We start from the raw sequence: 22006 nt of genomic DNA, 5'->3' as shown, positions 1-22006 counted from the left end.
GATGTATCCATCTATTTTTGTCAGATTGTAAATAGAATTATGTGAATATGGGAAGGACCAGAGCAGTTTAAGAAATGTATGACTTTAACACAGCTTGACATGACTATAGTGAATGATCTGTGAGTGATGCTTTACCTAGCCCATGTAGCTAGTTGAAGTAAATCTCTCCTGTGTTTCCTTTCACAACTGAAATCATAAATTATTTAAAATTGATATATCGTGATTATATTTATTTATTTATTTTTTAACATTTATTATTTTTGAGAGACAGAGAGAGAGTATAAGCAGGGGAGGGGCAGAAAGAGAGGGAGACACAGAATTCGAAGCAGGCTCCAGGCTCTGAGCTGTCAGCGCAGAGCCCAACGCGGGGCTTGAATTTACTAACCACGAGATCATGACCTGAGCCGAAGTCGGATGCTTAACCGACTGAGCCACCCGGCGCCCCAATATGTTGTGATTATTAAGCACAAGATTTCTTAGTCAATGCACTACATCCTTTTGAGTAATGTCCTCAATTGTTACATATACAGTCCTCACTTTGCATGGCTCTTATAAGTCTGGATTTCACTTACCACACTTAGTGTTGGCTTAGTTAAATAACACTGCTCCCTCAACAACTAATGTATCAGTTACTATGATACATTAGCTAAATAATTGTATAAAGTACAAACTTTGCTGAGAGCTCTTCAAGTCATTATGTAAATAACAGATGTACATCATGGTCAGTGACTAATCACATCATGTCGTTTAAAGTTGTTGGCGACTGGTCACTGCCAATCTATTATTCGGTTGGTGAACATACAGCAAAATGCATAGTTGAACTGTCACCTTGTCTCTCAGTGACACCTTGTCTCGTGTCATTTGAGGAAAATAATTGAAAGAAGGAATCGGCCAAGAAAGATGAAAATGTAGCAAAGAAACAAAAGGTGGTAACACTGAAAGTGACATTTGAACCAAACATAAATAGAAGAAATAGCTGACTGTGAAGATGTTAACACTGCTGCCATTTGAGAAACACTAGATATGTGTCGCATGAACTTAGTAAAGGTGCTCTTATCAACATGAATGAAGAAAGTCATTGTGGAAAAAGGATGAAGTCCCAGAGGAAGTGATGCTGGCAAAAATCTTCACCTTAAAGGATTTTTCATGACTGAACATAACAAAGAATAAAATGTTGGAATCAGATTCAAACTTAAAAAGGGCTATGACAATTCATCAAGGATTAAGAAAGAGGTTCAATCCACATTATGATATATAGAATGAAAAGAAGGCAAGGGCTATTCAAACTACTGACAAATTTTTTTTTTTACAAAGAAAACACTTTAATTCCCAGTGTTTGTAATATTTTCAATTACAGAGTGCTATGTAAATATTACTTTGCTATTTTTTCCATTTCCCTATGTATTATGACTGAGAAGAGGTTTTTAATGTTTTGACATTTTATTATATTTTTTACACTTTTTTTTAAAGTTCATTTATTTTAGAGAGAAAATGTGAGTGAGAGTGAGCAGGGGAGGGGCAGAGAGAGAGAGATAGAGGAAGAGAGAGAATGCCAAGCAGGCTCCACACTATCAGCGTGGAGTCCAATGCAGGGCCCGAACTCACAAACCATGAGATCATGACCTGAGCTGAAATCAAGAGTTGGATGCTTAACCGACTGAGCCTCCCAGGCACCCCTGAATGGTTATTTTTATGGTCCCATACTACTCTGCCAAGTGAGGATTGTGTGTATTTGTATCTGAGGAAAAGCACTGGTTGTAAGTGCAACAGTTTTGCTTTTAATGACTTAAGATATTAAAGACTTTATAAATATGAGGTATCTTTATAAAGATCAGAATTCATATCTGAAAAGTTAAACTGTTTGGGAAGTCCCTTCTTCTTCCTTCCTCTCTCAACTAAGAAGAGTAAAGCCTAATAATATATTCATTTTTTAGACCAACTGAGGAAGAAGCTGAGCAATTACTGCAGTTGATGACAAGCCGTCCTCCTGCTACACCAGCTGGGGTTCGCTTTGTTTCGCTTTCCTTTTGTATGCTACTGGCCTTTTCTACACTTGTCAGGTACTTTACTATATAGGTTGCTCTATTTTCTGAAGGTCTGTTTTGTTTGCCTATTAAAATGCATGTATAGCATTAATTAGGAGTGTACTAAAAAAAATTGGTCTAGGGATGGACAGTGGTATTATCTTTTAGTAAATGGTGTCAATAGCATCAATTGTATGCCAGTTAAAGAGTCATAATAGTTCTTCAACATTTGTTAAGGCAAATTCCCTTACTTCCTGTTTCCCCTTCCCTCAAGGCAACTTCCAGTTCTTTTAGTGGATTGTTTTGTTTTTTTACTTCCATATCTTTTAAATACTGTGTTTGTATTTGCTATATTTTGATCTTGATTTTTCAATTTTAGGAATAATTGTTGATTTCCTACTGTGTATGAAAGATGAAGAATTAGTTCTCCTTTCTTCTTTTCCCCCTAGCACATCTATATGTCCTTCCCATCTTCCCATTCTCCTAGTACAGTTATATTGCAATTTTGCTTTGGCAAATACTTAGTTGTTTATATAATACTATTGGGAGCTCAACCATGTAATAGTTGATTACTTTTCTTCTGCAAAACTTGCTTTTTGCATTAATAATTATCCTGTATTTTGTTTGTTTTCATTTGTTCTTTATTCTTTGTACTTACATTAATGGAACCTCATACTCTCTGCCAATCTTAACCTCCTCCCAAGATATTTCCCAAAGCATTTCCAAGAATACCTCCCAAGGTATTTCTTAAGGAAATCTTTCCTCCTAACTGGCTCCAGTCTGAACTGGTTACCTCTGCATCTGGTACACAGCTCTTATCCTGGAATTGCTCTTCATTATTATTTTCACAACTTGCTTCATGTCTCCTTATTTGGATTTCCTGTTTCCTGCATCTCATATGTCCTTCTTTTAATTGTTTTCTCATTTTGCTTGTTTAGAATGGATATGTGGGAGGTCAGTTATTTTGAGACTGGGTATTTCTGACAATGTCTTTATTCTACTTTGGAACATGATTAAGTTTCATAGAGTTTAGAATTTGAAGCTGGAAGTAATTTCCTTTGAGAATTTTGAAAGTCTCATTCCATTGTCTTCTGACTTCCAGTGTTGCTGATGAGAAGTCTGATGACATTCTGATTCTTGTTTTTTGTGTAGCCTGTTTTTTTAAAAATATGGAAACATGGAGGATTAACTTTTTGTCCATAGAGTTTTGAAATTTTTTGGATGATAAGCCTTAGTATGGATCTGTTTTTGTCTGTTGTTGTAGATATTCAGTAAACCCTTTCAACCTGGGAACTCATGTCCTTTAATCTAGGAAATTTTCTTAAGCTAATTTGTTGGTAATGTTCCAAATGGCTTTTTTTTTCTGTCCAAAACCTTCTCTTACTTAGATATTGGATTTCCTGAAATGATTATCTTATTTTCTTATCCTTTCCTGTTTTCCTTATCTTTGTCTTGTTCTCCTTTTTTAAAAAAACAGCTTTATTGAAAGACCATTCACATACCATAAAATTCACCCATTTTAAAGTTTGTGATTTAATAGATTTACGTGTATTTACAAAGTTGTACAACCATCACCACAATCTAAATTTTAGAACGTTTTTTTCACTCTGAAAAGATACTGTTCATTCTACCTTCTGAGATTTTTTTTCAACTTTTAATCCTCTAGTTTTTGATATCTAAGAGTCTTGTTTGTTTTCTGGTTATTTCTTCTGTATAGTAGCTTCACAGTGGCATGCTTTCTCTAATACTAATCATAATGACTGAAGAGATTTTATTAGTACTGTTTCTTTTCTAAATTTTTTTTTCCTGCTTTTTTTTGGTCTCTATTTTTCAAGTTAGAAAGTTTTTTCAAGGGTTTGATAAGTCTCTATTTTCTTCCTTCTTTCCTTTCTTCCTTCCTTCCTTCCTTCCTCCCTCCCTCCCTCCCTCCCTCTCCCTCCCTCCCTTTCTTTCTTTCTTTCTTTCTTTCTCTCTCTCTCTCTCTCTCTTTCTCTCTCTTTCTTTCTTTCTTTCTTTCTTTCTTTCTGTCTTTCTGTCTTTCTGTCTTTCTGTCTTTCTGTCTTTCTTTCTTTCGTGGGCTCCATGCCCAGCATGGGGCTTGAACTCACAACCCAGATCAAGAGTCACATGCTCTAATGACTGAGCCAGCCAGGTGCCCCAGGGGCTTGATAATTCTTGATTGTTTATATTTAAATGTAAATATAAGTAGGAAAATAAATAAATAAATAAATAAATAAATAAATAAATAAAAGTAGGAAACTGATAAGCAGATTAGAATCTTTTAATGTATAGGTAGCTCTTTGGGAAACTTATCAGATTCTTAGAGGAGACTTTTGTCTTGTGTAGAGAGTAAAGGCTTGACAAGAAACCTGTAAGCAAAGTTAAAAAATGAGGGTTAGGGAACTAAGCTTATAGTTTAATCATTCACTTAATTCTCCTACATTTTGAACGGTGCTTCAGATATCCCTGGTTGTCCCTTAGTTCAAACCTTCTTTTACCATCTCCAGAGCATAAATCTTCAGTCTTCTCTCTGCTGGGGGAGGGGGATTCATCTAATTGTGTAGAATGGAGGAGGTGATCTGGAGGTCTACTACTTATATAGACTGTTGACCTTTTTAATTTAGGCTGTGTCTTCACTCTTCCTCCTAGAACTGCCTGGAGCTGTCAGTTCCTAAGCTCTTTGGGGATTCTGTGGTATAAAGTGGATTGGCTTTTCCTTCCTGCCAGTTGAGTATTCTGCTTTCTTGCATCTGCTGAATCAGTTACCACTCTTCCATATGTTCTCTTGCTTCCAGTATTCTGTGTTGTTGTCCATCGTCATCATCATATGCATTTATGCCTTTTAGGAAAATCCCTTTAATGTAGTTTGGGGTTTTAGGAGGGTGTGAAATTAGGTAATAAAATGACGTGATTTCTCTTTTCCTGAAGTAATTTCTAAACATTATCCCTAATCTTCATTACTTTTAAAAGGTGGGTATTTTTATTTGTATTTTTGGATAGGAGAGCTAAAGTTCAGAAGGATCATTTAAATTTCTTGTTTGAGATTAACAAAGAGAGGATTCCTATAGAGGCCTGCCATGCTCTAAAGGCTATTATCTTTCTACTACATAACACTGTCTTTTTTTTAGAGCAATGATTTATGTAGAGTTGAGACTCACCTTTTAAATTTTCTTAACTTGGGTTAGCAGGCTTTTCAGTTGCTTTTGTTTTATCCATTTATACTGCAGTGAAGTAGAAGAAAATCAATGCAAATTATTTTCACAAGTCAAAGTTGACTTGTACCTTTCGATGTAAATCTAGGAATTCCCTTTTAAAAAGTCATTGTTGGTATGTTTTTATAATCATTTTTTATGTGTGATGAGTCCATGCCTCTTTTTTCTTTTTCTTTTTTTTCAATAGTGCTCTCTTATTTCTCTATAGTTTTGAGTTCTGCTCAAAATGTTTTTTACAAAAAAATTTTTTTTTCATTTTATTTATTTGAGAGAGAGAGAGAGAGCACAAACAGGGGAGAGGGGCAGAGGAAGAGAGAGAGAATTTCAAGCAGGCTCCATGCTCAGCACAGAGTGTGATGTGGGGCTCAATCCCACAACTTAAGATCATGACCTGAATCAAGAGTCAGACACTCAACAAACGGAACCACCCAGGCACCCATCTGCTCAAAATGTTTTTCAAAATTAAATTTTAATTACCTCGTTACTGATCTCATACTCAGTTTGTGACTTTTTGGTGATTGTTTTAACACTAGATTTTTTTTCTATATGAAATATCAGCTGTTAATGCAGTTTTTCTAACATTTTAATCCCAAAAGGTCTTTGCTTTTCAAAAAATGTGAGGAAGTTCACTTTCTCCAACTTGTAAATGCAGTAATTAAAACTTTGAGAGGGTTTGTTCACATTCATAAAGAAAAGCAAAGGCCCTTATTCTTCATCTCTGGAGCTACTTCATTATTTCAGTGACAGGTAATAGCCATTTCAACAAGGAGTTAATTTAAATTGATATTTCAAAATAACGAAGGAAAAAATACTATCTACTAAAAAATAATTCCAGAATGCTTTCTCATTCTTATGCTAGTATCTCTGATAAACCATTGACTTTTTCATGTTTTATATAGTACACCTGAACAGGAGCAGCTAATGGTAGTGTGGCTAAGTTGGATGATAAAAGAAGAAGCATATTTTGAAAGGTAAGGTGACTCCATTTGTTTCAGTTAGTAAGTTTTTCTTAACTTCTTTTTGGAAATTCATATTTTCTTTTTTGTTTCAACAGTACATCTGGCGTCTCTGCTTCTTTTGGGGAGATGTTGTTATTGGTCGCTATGTACTTTCATAGCAACCAGCTTAGTGCTATCATTGACTTGGTCTGTTCCACTTTGGGGATGAAGGTAATTTTCTTTTATCTTCTTTCTAAGGAAGGTGTTTCTAGGTGGGGCATTTTCTTATAGTGTACAGTATATTTTGTTTCCACTTTGAAGTAATTTTACTTTAATAGTTTGAAATTTTATCAGGAAAAAATACATGTTTTGAAAACATTTATTTACAAGAATAATAGATGTTCAATATAGAAAGCATGAGAATACACAAAGGAAGAATATAATTTCATTTTTCAAGATATCAAGGATACTACTGTTCACATTCTGGTGTCTATTCTTTCTTTACATTGATATATTTTTCAATTTTTCAATTTAAAGAACTTAACCAACATGTGATGACATATCTTCATATCAATATATATTCTAGGGCGCCTGGGTGGCTCAGTCGGTTGAGCGTCCGACTTCGGCTCAGGTCATGATCTTGCAGTTCACGAGTTTGAGCCCCGTGTCGGGCTCTGTGCTGATAGCTCAGAGCCTGGAGCCTGCTTCAGATTCTGTGTCTCCCCCTCTCTCTGCCCCTCCCCTGCTCACATTCTGTCTCTCCCGCTCTCTCAAAAATAAATAAAAACTGGGGCGCCTGGGTGGCTCAGTCGGTTAAGCGTCCGACTTCGGCTCAGGTCATGATCTCACGGTCCGTGGGTTCGAGCCCCGTGTCGGGCTCTGTGCTGACAGCTCAGAGCCTGGAGCCTGTTTCAGATTCTGTGTCTCCCTCTCTCTGACCCTCCCCCGTTCATGCTCTGTCTCTCTCTGTCTCAAAAATAAATAAACGTTAAAAAAAAATTAAAAATAAATAAATAAATAAAAACATTAAAAAAAAATTCTGATACAATATCATTTTTATGATGGACTGCATAGTAGTCCATCATATGGACCAATCAGGATTTTCTTAATGGATCCTTTATTTGCCATGTAGATTTCTTACTTTCTGAATAGTGCCTAGATGATTATCCTTATTTATGTAAATACATACATAGGTACTCACATATGTTTATCTTTAAACTTGTTTTTTAAGTAATCTCTGCACCCACCATGGGGCTTGAACTCACAGCCCCAAGATCAAGAGTTACATGCTTTATAGATTGAACCAGCCAGGTACCCCCTTTAAACAATTTTTGGATTATCTCCTTAGGAAAAAGTTCTAGAAGGCAGTTACTAACTAAAAAGAATATAATGGGGCGCCTGGGTGGCGCAGTCGGTTAAGCGTCCGACTTCAGCCAGGTCGTGATCTCGCGGTCTGTGAGTTCGAGCCCCGCGTCAGGCTCTGGGCTGATGGCTCGGAGCCTGGAGCCTGTTTCCGATTCTGTGTCTCCCTCTCTCTCTGCCCCTCCCCCGTTCATGCTCTGTCTCTCTCTGTCCCAAAAATAAATAAACGTTGAAAAAAAAAAAAAAATAAAAAGAATATAATGATATTAATATAATTGCCAGATTATCTTACTGAAAGTTTATATCGGTTTAACTGTTCTCATTAGTGCAAGAAAGTACCAGTTAACTGGACTCTCACCATCACTGGGTGTTACGATTCTTTTTCATCTTTACAAATTTGATTGATGAAAGATGGTTCCACTTACTTTGCATTTCATCGATTACTAGTGAAACTGTGTCTTTTGTGTTTTTTTAAAAGGTTTTTTGTATTAGTTATTTAATGTTTATTTTTATTTTTGAGAGCAAGAGAGACAGACAGAATGTGGGAGAGAGAGAGGGAAACACAATCTGGAGCAGGCTCCAGGCTCCGAGCTGTCAGAACAGAGCCTGACGTGGGGCTCGAACCCACGAGCAGCGAGATCATGACCTGAGCCAAGGTTGGACGCTTAAGTGACTGAGCCACCCAGGCGCCCCAAAAGATATTTATTTTCACTTATTTTTTTAAGTAGGCTCCATGCCAATGTGGGGAGAGAACTCAAAACCCTGAGAGTAAGAGTCATATGCTGTACCGAATGAGCCAGCCAGGACCCCCAAAACTGTGTTTATTTTTAATTTATTTTTTAAATTTACATCTAAGTTAGTGTGCAGATACATATATTATATATTATATATGTGTATGTATGTGTGTGTGTATGTATATATATAATATGTATATATACTTATTCCCCAGAAAGGTAGCTATTTCACCTTCATTTATTGAATAATCCACTTCTTCCCACTTACTTGAAATGCTGATAGTAATATTTACTAAGTACTTGTATATGATGAAAAACACACTTTAATGTTGGTTTGAGAAGCAACTTTAAAATAGAGTATTTTAATTTTATATATCACAGTCATTTTAGATAATAAATTTATTAAAGTGTGCTTCATATATTTTTATGTGCTGAGAATTTTTTTGGTTGTTTTAGATTGTAATTAAGCCAAGCTCCTTGAGCAGGATGAAGACTATCTTCACACAGGAAATTTTTACTGAGCAGGTACTTCTTTTAACTTTATTCTTTAGGTACTTCTTTAATATTGTTTTACAACATTCATTTGGGGAAAACTTGCATATCTCAGTTTAAGAGTATACTATAGTCCTTTAGTTTCCAATGATAGTTTATTTAATCTCTGAAACTTCTGTAAAGAATAATCCCATTTAAAGTTTACTTTTTTGAGAGAGAGAGAGGGAAGGGTGTGGAAAGGCAGAGAGAGAGTGAGAGGAAAAGGGAGAATCTCAGCAAGGAGCTGATGTGGGGCTTGATCCCACAACTGTGAGGTCATGACGTGATCTGAAATCAAGAGTGGGGGAGCACCAGGGTGGTTCAGTCGGTTGGGCAACTGCCTTCAGCTCAGGTCATGATCTCACGGTTTGTGGGTACGAGCCCTGCGTCAGGCTCTGTGCTGACAGCTTGGAGCCTGGAGCCTGTTTCGGATTCTGTGTCTTCCTCTCTCTCTGCCCTTCCCCCACCAATGCTCTGTTCTCTGTCTCAAAAATAAACATTAAAAAAAAATAATAATGAAATCAAGAGTGGGTTGTTTAACCGACGGAGCCACCCAGGCACCCCTAAATTTTACTTTTAAAGTATATACTACATACAAATGTATGTTTTAAATTTATATATTTTGGAGATTTTGAGTAAATATTAAGAGTATGGTCTTAGATGTTGATGGTAAAGATCTCACATAGAGTAATCATTTGTATTTGTCAAGAGAAAAACAAAATATAGACCTGTTTAAGCTTTTAGGCTGTAATGTTCATTTCTAACTAAATTATAAGCTAGAGTGTCTACATTCCTTATTCTTGTATTTACATGTTCTTATTTGGCCTTAGTTCTTTTGTCCATGGGTAATCTTAAGGATATTTTGGTTTTTTTTAGCGAGGAGACAATTCTGAAATTTAAAATTAATTCCCAGATTAATTTGTTAATGTAAACCTCAGATAACAAAGAACATACATGTCTTAAAAAATGAGATTCGAAAATACTCATGGATGCATAACTGTGTTTATTTTAGGGTAATACTCTCATCCCTATACCAAACTCTCTTTTCTCTCCTCAATGTACATACACTCCCACGTACAGACACACATGGTACATAGGAGACTCATAAATTATTTTTTATGTGTTTATTTGAACTGACTGGAAGATGACTTTGGGAAGTGTCTTTGAACAACCATTAGAGGTCTATGCATGACAGAATGAGAATGACAATAAAAATTCCTGTTTATGTCAATGTGATAATTTATATCATATATAAAGAATTTATATCACATATAAAGAACTGATACTTTATAAATGACATATGTTTTTCAAAGCACTTTTTCCCCCTCACAAAAACCTTTTGAGGCAGGTGAGACTATATTGTTCCATTTTATAGATGTGAAAATAGACTCCAAAGATAAAATGACTTATGTAAAGTCACTGAGTCCAGATTTTATGATTCCAAATTTTAGATTTTTATTTTACCTTACTACATCACTGTCAACCTATCTATGCTTAAAAACAAATTTAAAAAATTAGAGTGCTTTACAAATTCCTAAATGTATGCTGCCTCATCATTCAGAAGTATTAATTACCATGTAATTAGTTTTTCTCATTCATTCCTAAGGACCGCATTTGTATTAAATATTGACAGTCTACCTGCTAATCTTCCCTGTTTCAGAATAATTTTATATTTAGTTTTATCATATGTATTAATATTGTTTTCCCTTTTAGGTTGTCACAGCTCATGCTGTTCGGGTCCCTGTCACCAGCAACCTGAGTGCCAACATTACTGGATTTTTGCCCATTCATTGTATTTACCAGCTTCTCAGGAGTCGTTCCTTTACCAAGCACAAAGTGTCAATAAAAGTATAACCTTATAGTTATATTTCAAGCTACAACCCAAGTTAATGGTTTTTTTTTCTAGTTCTATTTCTGTTTATAGGCTTCTGTGGATTTTGTGTATAAAATATGTCTAATTACTATCCATTTATACATAGTAACTAGGACTATGTATAAATGTATGTATAGTTAATGTCAGATTTTAAAAATAATATAATTCTTAAGTTATTGACAAAATGTACAATGATACTAATCCATTTGAATTTTCAATAATAGCATGTGGCTATTTCGTTAAAACTTAGTTAGAAATTGCCATTTTCTATACTTTGGTTTTCTTTACCAAACAGTTTCTTGTCAGCCATGACCAGCATTTGTACTTTTGTCACAAGGATAGCTAACACCTAACATACATATTTCGATATATTTCCAGTTACTTATAGTTGGCTATATCAAACAGTTAAAAGGTCTTCTAAAGAAAAGGATAAACCCCAAAAGTAAAGAAATCTGAGTCTTTTCTGGAGGCTCTTTAATTTATAAAGAATAATGAACACTTATATGCATTGATATATTACCTTTAACTATCCTTGTTTTCATGATTTAGTGAAATTATTTTCCAGGTAGATTGTATCTTCTGCTTCTTTATATTTTTAACAAATGAAATAGAAAAGATTTAAGAGTCTGAATGCACACCCACCATATCTACATGTCCTCTATCTGTGTGTAGTTAAGTGATAGTCTCTCCCATAAGTAGTTGCCAAGGCCACTTTTTTTTTTAAGTAGTCTCTAAGCTCAGTGTGGAGCCCAGCACGGGCCTTGAACTCACAACCCTAAGATCAAGACCTGAGCTGAGATCAAGAGTCAGGTGCTAAACCGACTGAGCCACCCAGGCAACTCATCACTTTCTTAATCTATCTGAGGATTTGCTGTAAAGAGTTGTTCCTCTCCCTAAATTCCTCTGTGCTATGGGGTCTATACCTAAATATAGATATAGTAGCGACTTACAATATTTTTCCTACTACTTAAAAACTAATAGACTAAAAACCCAAAGTCCATATTTGAAACCCAGACTCATCATTTTAGATTTATCTTCTACTAGACAATAGTCTTGATTAAGATATAACAAGTAATTCATATTTTTAAATCAAAGACAGTTGTGAAACTGGGTAATATATTTATAACTGCTAAAAGTTAATAGTTTCAGTGATTCATAAATCATGTAAAATTGTATGTACTTATTAAATTTTACTTGCTTTTTCTTATTGCCATAATTGATTTAGTGCCTATAACCTTCTTTTTTAGGACTGGATTTATAGACAGCTGTGTGAAACCTCTACTCCACTCCATCCTCAATTACTTCCTCTGATTGATGTATACATAAATTCCATACTTACTCCAGCATCTAAATCTAATCCAGAAGCCACAAATCAGCCAGTCACAGAACAGGAGATCCTCAGTATTTTCCAAGGAGTCATTGGGGTAAAGTAGTAGTTCTTGTACATTTTTCTGATTTTTATTTTATTTTATTCTTCTGACTTGTTTCATATTATTTCTTTGATTATTAGAGGACTTCTGGGTGGTTCTGAACTTTAAATGAGATAAAATTTCTTCAGCTCACTTAGGAAATTTATAGGTATGTTATTAGTTCCAAGTAGTTTGTTCAAGAGACACTTTTTGAGGAGTTCTTTTAAAAAAAATTTTTTTTTTCAACGTTTATTTATTTTTGGGACAGAGAGAGACAGAGCATGAACGGGGGAGGGGCAGAGAGAGAGGGAGACACAGAATCGGAAACAGGCTCCAGGCTCTGAGCCAACAGCCCAGAGCCCGACGCGGGGCTCGAACTCCCAGACCGCGAGATCGTGACCTGGCTGAAGTCGGACGCTTAACCGACTACGCCACCCAGGCGCCCCTGAGGAGTTCTTTTAAAAGGTCCGTTTTAAAGTCTAAAGAGTGCCCCAGAGAGTATGTGCTTAACACAGGACTCTGTGACATTACAATACATTCAACAGATGTTTGTTTAGCTTCCTGGGAATCTAAGATCTACTTAGATTCAATTGGGCAACTTGAAGAAAATTTTTTTTGTCCATTTCTTAGAAGGAAAAGATGGTTGTATTTTTCATAAATATATTCAGACGTAAAATATATATTTTTTAGGAGTTATGTTCTTCATGGTGATTTCAGGTAATACTTGAGACTCCAGTAAACCTTTTTCAGAAGCAGCCTGATAGAATTGCTGTTGAGGAAAGCTGAAGTCTTTTTTTTTTTTTGTCTTAAAGACTGTTAAGCACGTTGCCTTTCATCTTCCATACCATCTCAAATTTAAACTTCAAGTTGTCTCTGAGTTTAATACAAACATGGCAATGTTTCTCCCATTTTATCTGCTCTTGGGAATAGTAACACTGAATAGTCTATGTTAAATGATTTTACCATCAAAAAAGCAGTCATGAAATTTAACAGTATTTTAAAGTATTTATATTATTACCTCCAGGGTGACAACATCCGTCTTAATCAACGTTTCAGTATCACAGCACAGCTTTTGGTGCTTTACTATATACTGTCTTATGAGGAGGCTCTCCTAGCAAACACGAAGACTTTAGGTAAGGTGTACATGTATATAGGGGAGTGTTTCTAGTGATCGTTCATTTGATTTGCTTATATTGTGTTATTTTCCAAGCTGTCATGAGAAAATAAGGTCTAGTATACTAACAAATTCCAGTATCATTCTGTAGTCTTTGTGATGTAGGCATTATATACTCTGATGCATAAATACATGTATGTATGGGCACATAACCACCCCTTGAGGCTCAGTCTTCTTTTTTTTAGCAGGCTAAATTAATAATGGCCTAATTGCCTATATTTTAGCAATTTAGTGACTCTACTAAGTACCTATAAATTAAGAGATAAATCTGAAAGAAGTAACTGAAATTTTTTTGCTTGATTTCAATCTTTGCCCTGCCTTCCTTCCATTAGTGTGAATACCAACTATTCAAAAACAGGAGAAAAAAACAACAGAAGAGTTTCATTTTGCCATTAAAATTATCACTGAACTGGGCTTTCAAACAGCAACTTTAATATCAGAAGATCAGATTTAACATAGAAGATATTGGTATAAAGTAGTATGCTCTTCTATATTTAAAAAAGAAAATTCACCTGTGTTTTAGGCTTGCTAAGTGTATGTAGTTCCATACTGAACAAAAAGTGTCATTAGAAAGCTGTAGGCATTTAGTATGTAATACAGGGAAAATTCTTGTAAGGGCTGTTATTTTGCTGAGTGATTTTACTTTTTGAGAGCTATAAATCAAAGTTACTATTCAGAGTTCGGCGGGTCAGTTTCTTTTATTTATCTGAAGTATTGGGTTTTAAGAATACTGTGGATTTCTCAGCTGCTTTCTTTCCTGACTATAATCATTAGGGTTATGTGGATGATATCCCTTAACTGTAATTATAATCTTAGTCATATTAGCCACAAGATGGGCTAATAATAGGCAGTAGATAATAGTCTCTCACTTTTATCCACATATAACTAATTCTGTTAAAAAAAAATGACATTTGTGATTCAGTAGACCATAGAAGAATAAATTACAAGAAGGTGATCTGGGGGAGAATTCAGACCATTCACACTGTAGCTGGAACCAAGATACACTCTTATTTTTTATATAAATTAATGTCTAGCAAAAAAATTTTTTAATACAGGAACATACAGAGAGTAGTATAGTCAACTCTTATGTGTATACCATGCAGAATTAACAAGTACTCAGGATTTTTAGGACTGGAGCAATCTTTAAAGATTATATATTCCAGTCTCCAGTGATATGCTTAGTTCAACTCTGTTCCTGTTAAGCCTCTGTTCTTTACTCAATAATCTGATGGATCTCAGTTGGAAAGTTAAGGATTTTAGGTTAGGAGTACAACTTGGCCTGGATTGAATCTGGGAAAGGAACTGGGGCATTAGAGGAAAGTTATTAAGTTTTTACAAGATGCTAGTGAAAAGATAGTGGTGTTTTGGACTGATAGTGCATATGTATTTTTCAATTAGAGTTGAAATGTTTTGCTGATGAATTCATGAGATTTGAGAGACGTGAGCCAAAGTTAATGTGGAGCCTTTTGGCCTGAGCCTAAAGGACAGAATGGTATCAACTGAAACAAAAGAGCCAGGGGAAGGAGCAGATTTGTGGAGGATCAGGAGCTCAGTTTTGGACATGTTAATTTTGAAATGTGTGATAAACTTTCAAATGGGGATGTTAAGGAGATAGTTATATATACTGGCTTGGAATTCAGGGGAAATAACTAGACTTTGAGATTCTTCAGCATATATATGATAATTTAAAATCATGACATTAAATAGAATCACCAAGGACAAGAGTAAAGTGTGGGAGAATCAGGAGGTTATGATGTCCTGGAAGCCAAGAGAAGATGTTTCTGAAGATACAGTGATCCCCTCTGTCAAATGATGTTTCTAGTAAGTTAAGGTTTGGACTGAGGCTCAGCTGATGACTGCATATTGCTTGCTGGAGGTCATTTGACTTTTACGGTTTTACTAGTAAAGTGGTAGGAGAAAGCCTGATTGTAGTGAATTGAAATGAAAAGTAGAGGAGATATACTGAAGACAGTGAGTAGAGACAGGTCTTTGGAGAAGTCATAAAGAAAGGAAAGCAATGAATATGATAATTGGAGAGGAAAATGAGGTAACGAGAGGGTTCCTTCTTCTTCTTTTTTTTTTTTTTTTTTTTAAGGTGAAAGAGTTTAGGGAATGTTTGTATGTTGTTGGGAGTAATCTAATGGAGAGGCAAGGTTGATAATGCTGAGGACAGAACCCCTGGACTGATGTCCTTGAGAGGTGATGGATGTGGAAAACAAATAGAGAGATCTGTCTTTTTCTTTTTGGTTGAGGAGACTTTTTCCTAGTCTAGTTTCTTATCTCCAAGGGGAATAAATAACTGCAGAATATGTCACAACATGAGAGAACTTTGCTCTTTCACATTCAAAATGGTAATTCTGCCTTCACATTCCTACATGTGAAGTTGTATTCTGGTTTTAGTACATTGTTAAATGTTCTGTGGTTTTGGCCCTTATAATAAAAATTATTGGTAACCACCAGGTAGCTGAAGATGCTCACATATGGATTTCTGCAATTTCAGTTAGAACCAAGTATTGGATTATCATAGCCATTAAAGTGCATATGAGGGCATCTGGGTGGCTTAGTTCGTTAAGCATCGACTCTTGATTTTGGCTCAGCTCATGATCTCATAGTTTGTGGGATCAAGTCATATATCAGGCTCTATGCTGACAGTACAGAGCCTGCTTGGGATTCTCTATGTCCCTCTCTCTCTCTGCCCCTCCCTCTCATATGTGCACGCTCTCTCTCTTTCTCAAATAAACATTGGAAAAAAAGTGCATATGTGTCTATATATTTTTCACAAGCACATATATTTTTGGTTTGTTTAAAAATATTTATATTTGTTTATATTTATACCATATATATTAATTTTAGTTAAAATTGTATTGATCCAGAAGAATATACGTAAGAAATAAAGTGCTATAATAAATCCCAGTGTACTAATACCTAATTAAAATATGAGCATTACTATTATAGTTCCACTTTTTAGACTTAAAAAATGTTTCCTGTTTATTACATCTAAAGACTTTATTACCTCTCTTTCTGCCCTTCCTTCTCTTGCTCTCTCGAAAATAAACACTAAAAAAATAAAATAGAATGCAGTAACTTTTAAGTAAACATTGGCCAGTGTTATTTTTTTTTAATGTTTATTTTTGAGAGAGAGAGAGAAAGAGAGAGAGACAGAGCATGAGAGGGGGAGGGGCAGAGCGAGAGGGAGACACAGAATCCAAAGGAGGTTCCAGGCTCTGAGCTGTCAGCACAGAGCCCATTTCAGGGCTTGAACCCACGAACTGTGAGATCATGACCTAAGCCAAAGTCAGATACTTAACCGACTGAGCCATCCAGGCACCCCATTGGCCAATGTTATTTATTGGCAACTTCAAGTTTTGGAGCTTTAAAATAAAGTTTGGACAAAAAAGTTGTATGAACATATTTTAGAGTAACAGTATAAGAATTTTAAAAATTTATTTCATTGTTTACCTACCTAATTGTACCTTATTTGATGCAAAGGAGCTGGATTTAAAAAAAGAAAACATTTATTAGAAGTTGTGTTTACTGGAAAAAAATCTAGGAAATGAGAAAAGTAAAAAGATTGAAATATAAACCACCCATAATTCTGCTAATCACCATTTGAATTTTCCTAGAAAACCTTTCAGTCTTTGCACAGATGATAGCTTTTACAAAGTCAGAATCATAATACATTTTTTTAAAGATTTTATTTTTAAGTAATCTCCACACTCATTGTGAGGCTCACAACCCTGAGATTAAGAGTTGCGTGCTCTACTGATTGAGACAACCAGGCATCCCAGTAATACATATTTTTAATCTGACCTTTCTCCTTAATACATTTTAAACACTTGCCTATTATAGTACATTTTCAAGGACATCTTTAAATAGCTGTACAATATTTCCTCATAAATATCTCATTACTAACAAACTTCTTTTTGTTGGACATTTAAACCATTTCCAAATTTTGCCATTATAAACAGTGGAGGAATGACTGTTAGAGCTAACTTTGTACATAGGCATGATTATTTCTGTCCTTAGGAGAGATTCCTAGATAGAGAATTACTAAGTCTAAGATTCTGAAAAATTGTAAGATTTAAAAAATGAACAAGGTTGCCTGGGTGGCTCAGTCAGTTAGGCGTCTGCCTCTTGATTTTGGCCCAGGTCATGACCTCTGGTCAGTGGGTTTGAGCCCTGTGTTGGGCTCTGCACTGACAGTGCAACGCCTGCTTGGGATTTTCTCTCCCTCTCTCTTTGCCCCTGCCCCACTTGTACTCTCTCTCTCTCTCTCTCGCTCTCACTCTCAGAATGAATAAATAAAATTTATATAAAAAAGATGAACTGCCATATTGCTTTCCAGATAGGTTATACCAATATAGACTCCTATATTTGCATAAGATGTGAGTGTTTTTTTATAATAGAGTATTATTATTTATGGTGTTTAAAAAAATTTTTTTTAATGTTTTATTTATTTTTGAGAGACAGAAAGAAACCGAGCTTGAGCAGGGGAGGGGCAGAGAGAGAGAGGGAGACACAGAATCTGAAGCAGGCTCCAGGCTCTGAGCTGTCATCACCTCGGTTTATGGTGTTTTTTAATTATAAAATTTTGGGGGGAAGAAAATCTTCCAAAGCCAGGTACTAACGTTCATATAACTAATCACCTATATGTTCTTTTAGGACCTTATTATTTCATTTTAAAATTTAAGTATGCCTTTAATTAATTTTGGTGTAAAGTATGGGGTACAGATCCAATTTTATTTTTTTATAATTGGCTATTTGTCAACATCACATAGTGAATAATCTGTCATTTTCCTATTGCTTTGGAAGGTCGCTTTGATGTACATTGAAGTTTTCTTACAAACCTATGTCTGATTTTGGATTTTCTTTCTTAAGTTCCAGTCACTTTCATCATAACTTCTTGTTCAGAATTTTTGTCTGTTCTTACATGTTTAATCTTTCACATGAACTTTCCAGAGAAGATTATTATGCTGGGATTTTTGATCAAAATTATGTTAAGTTTATAGACTTGGAGAGAATTTACCATCTTTACAATATTAAGTCTTCCCATCTAGATATATGAAATAATTTTTTTTCGTTGTTAAAATTTAAGCTTCATGAGGACTGATTTTTGTCTGTTTTTTTGCCATTGTATCTAGATCTAGTATATCCCTTGACACATATAGTTAGTAAATGTTTTTTGAATGAGTTCAAATTTATTTAAGTTTCAAAATTTATTCAAGTTTTTTTGCGTCTGCCAATAAAATTTTCCTTTATATAGGTTCTGGATAATCTTCTAACAAGTTATCACTGGTTATAGGAAAGGTATTGGTATTTAGTTTGGATTAGTTAAGCTCTGAATTTCTTAGAGTACCATTTAAAAAATAATTTATCAAGTAAATACTTTTTTGGCAGTTATTGAGATGATTTGTTTGGTCTATTTATATATTTCATTGTAAAATTAATATCTTTATATTCCTGGAATGTATCCTACTTGGTTTTGGTATGTTATTCTTTTAGTATGGTGCTAGGTTTGATATGTGTGTTGTTGTTGTTGTTGTTTTTTCCATCTGTATTTAAACAAGTGAAATTGACCTTTTTTCTTCTTTCTTTTTTCTCTTTCTGCTTTGGTATCAAGTTTACACTAATTTCTACATGAATTATTTTCTATCGGATTTTTTTAAGGATTAAAATGTCACAAAAACTAGGGGCAATGTAAATAATATTCAAAGTATTTCTACAGTTTTGTTGGGGATGAGATTAAATGTTATATTTGACTCTTTGAAAGCCATGCATTGGAAGAAGTTTGGAAATATGATTGTTGTCAAATTACAGTTTATCTTTTACTGAAGGATTAAGAATATCTTTGATGCTGTATTTCACAGAGATGTTAAAGAGAAATAAGTGCTTTAGGCAGGGCCTCATGGGCTGCTAGTTCTTTGATGGAATCATTAAAATGTGATGAGGATTTTGTCTTCATTTTTATAGGTCCAGAAACTTAAATATTGATACTTACCCTAAATTAATCTTGGAGACTATAGATCTTAATAATACCAGTTAACATTTGAGTGCTTGTCATGTGCCAGACATTACTTGAAGCACTTTACATGTGTTTACTCATGTAAACCCTCACAACAATTCTATGAGATGAGTACTGTTTCTGTGATTTTACAGGTGAGAGCACTGAGGCACAGGGAAGTTAAGAACTTCCCTAAGCTGAACTTCTCTAAGCAATAAGTGTGGGTACGAGGATTTGACTATCACTGAACACCTGTGTGTGTGTGTGTGTGTACTTTATTATTTAACATATCTATCTTTACTAATTTATATATAAGTATTCTGTGTAAGTATAGTCAATCTATTACTTTCTCTTTAAAGTACCATTTTATGTGTTTTTTTCCTCTTTAGTGTTATTTTATACATTTTATACAATTTTATTTTATATCAAGATGAGCCATAGGGCTGTGGTTTCAAAATGGGTTTTTAGTATTGAGGTTTTTTTTCTTTTTCTTTTTTGAACCCCCCTTCACCTGTTTCTTCTATCCCCCACCCCCTGCTTCTGGCATCCACCAATCTGTTCTCTGTATCTGTGAGCTTTTTTTTTTTTTTTTTAAGATTCCACATAAAAGAGATAATATGGTATTTGTCTTTCTCTGACTTTTTTCACTTAGTGTAATGCCATCGAAGTCCATCTGTGTTGTTGAAAATGGTAAGATTTCATTTTTTTTTATGGATGAATTATATTACACACACATACACACACATCCTACATTTTTCTTTATCCATTCATCCATTGATGGACACCTAGGTTGTTTCCATATTTTGGTTATTGTGAATAATGCAGTGAACATGGGGGGATCTTTTCAAGTTAATGTTTTCATTTTCTCCAGGTAAATTACACAAAAGTGGAATTGCTGGATCATATGGTTGTTCTATTATTAATTTTTTTAACTTTTTAATTTTTAAAATTTTTATTTTTTAAAGATTTTTTTTTTTTTATTTTGAGGGAGAGAGTGGGGAAGGGGCAGAAATAGTGGGAGAGAGAGAATCCCAAGTAGGTTCCACACTGTCAGCATGGAGACTGGTACAGGGTTTGATCTCACGAACCGTGAGACCATGACCTGAGCCAAAATCAAGAGTTAGATGCTAAACAGATTGAGCCATCCAGGTGCCCCTCTATTATTAATTTTTTGAGGAACCTCCATATTGGCTATACCCAATTTACATTGCCATCAGTAGCACATAGGGTTCCCTTTGCTCCACATCCATGGCAACACTTATTTCTTGTCTTTTTTGGTAATAGCCACTCTAACAGGTGTGAGGTGATGGCTAATTGCAGGGTTTTTTTGCCTTTCACTGATCATGTTAAGCATCTTTTTATATACCTATTGGCCATTTGTATATCTTCTTTGTAAAAATATCCATTTAGATTTTCTGCCCATTTTAAAATCAGATTTTTTTTTTTTTTTTTTTTTTTTTTTGCTGTTGAGTTGTATGAGCTATTTTATATATTTTGGGCATTAGCCTTTTATCAGATTTATGATATGTAAATATTTCCTCCAGTTCATTTGGTTGCCTTTTCATTTTGTTGATGGTTTTCTTTCCAGTGCAGAAGCTCTTTAGTTTAATGTAGTCACACTTGTTTATTTTTGCTTTTTTTTTTTTTTTTAAGTTTATTTAGTTTGAGAGAGAGAGGGTGCAAGTAGAGAAGGGGTAGAAGGAGAGAGGGAGAGAGAGAATCCCAAGCTGGCTTTGCACCATCAGTGCAGAGCCCGACGCAGGGCTCAAACCCACTGACTGTGAGATCATGACCTGAGTCAAAATCAAGAGTCAGACGCTTAACTGACTGAGCCACCCAGGTGTCCTGCTTTTGGTTTTGGTGTCAGAGTCAAAAAATCACTGCCAAGACCAAGAAGTTACCACCTATGTTTTCTTCTAGGAGTCATAAGATTTTAGGTCTTCTGTTAAAGTCTTTAATCCATTTTGAGTTAATCATTGTGTGTGGTGTTAGATAGTTGAGCTTTATTCTTTTGCACGTGGCTGTCCAGTTTTCCCAACACTGTTTATTGAAGAGATTGTCCTCTTGCTCATTATATATCTTTGTCTCCTTTGTTGTGGATCAGTTGACCATGTATGCATGGGTTTATTTCTGGGCTCTCTACTTTGTTCCATTGATCTATGTGTCTGCTTTCATACAAATACCAAACTTTTAATTACTATAGCTTTGTAATATAGTTTAAAATCAGAGAGCATGATCCTTCTAGCTTTGTTTTTCTCTCTCAAGGTTGCTTTTGGGTTTTCTGTGGTTTCATACAAATTTTAGTATTATTTGTTCTAGTTCTGTGAAAAATGCCATCAGAATTTTGATAGGGATTGCACTGAATTTGTAGATAGCTTTTGATGATATGGACATTTTAATAATATTGATTTTAAACAGTCCAAATGTTATAAATAACAAATTATAAATAACAAATATTATTAATTTGTGTCCTCTTTAATTTCTTTCATTGATGTCTTATAGTTTTCAGTATTCAGGTCTTTCACCTCTTTGGTTTAACTTATTCTTAGGTATTTTATTCTTTTTGATGTAACTATAAATGGGGTTGTTTTCTTAATTTCTCTTTCTGATAGTTCATTATTAGTGTATAGAAAAACAATAAATTTTTGTGTATTGATTTTATGTCCTGCAGTTTTACTGAATTGATTTTTTTAATAGTAGACTTTTTATTTTAGAAAGAGTGCAAATGGGGGAGAGGGGCAGAGGAAG

At 34.7% G+C, this 22006-nt stretch overlaps 1 protein-coding gene across 2 annotated transcripts in view; it reads left to right on the top strand.

Annotated features, from left to right (window-relative positions):
* The window catches only part of INTS2 (integrator complex subunit 2), a 61781-nt gene that overhangs the window by 15368 nt on the left and 24407 nt on the right, over nucleotides 1-22006 (top strand). For both annotated transcript variants that reach the window (XM_043583870.1, XM_043583869.1), the window contains exons 9-15: nucleotides 1935-2060; nucleotides 6136-6207; nucleotides 6291-6405; nucleotides 8727-8795; nucleotides 10515-10649; nucleotides 11922-12098; nucleotides 13108-13216. In XM_043583870.1, coding sequence (XP_043439805.1) covers nucleotides 1935-2060; nucleotides 6136-6207; nucleotides 6291-6405; nucleotides 8727-8795; nucleotides 10515-10649; nucleotides 11922-12098; nucleotides 13108-13216 — 803 coding nt within the window. The remainder of the gene's footprint in view (nucleotides 1-1934; nucleotides 2061-6135; nucleotides 6208-6290; nucleotides 6406-8726; nucleotides 8796-10514; nucleotides 10650-11921; nucleotides 12099-13107; nucleotides 13217-22006) is intronic.

The sequence above is a fragment of the Prionailurus bengalensis genome, chromosome E1, assembly GCF_016509475.1.
Source record: "Prionailurus bengalensis isolate Pbe53 chromosome E1, Fcat_Pben_1.1_paternal_pri, whole genome shotgun sequence".
NCBI classification, from domain to species: domain Eukaryota; kingdom Metazoa; phylum Chordata; class Mammalia; order Carnivora; family Felidae; genus Prionailurus; species Prionailurus bengalensis.
Note: the sequence above shows the minus strand (reverse complement) of the source record. Positions and strands in the feature narration are given on the sequence as shown.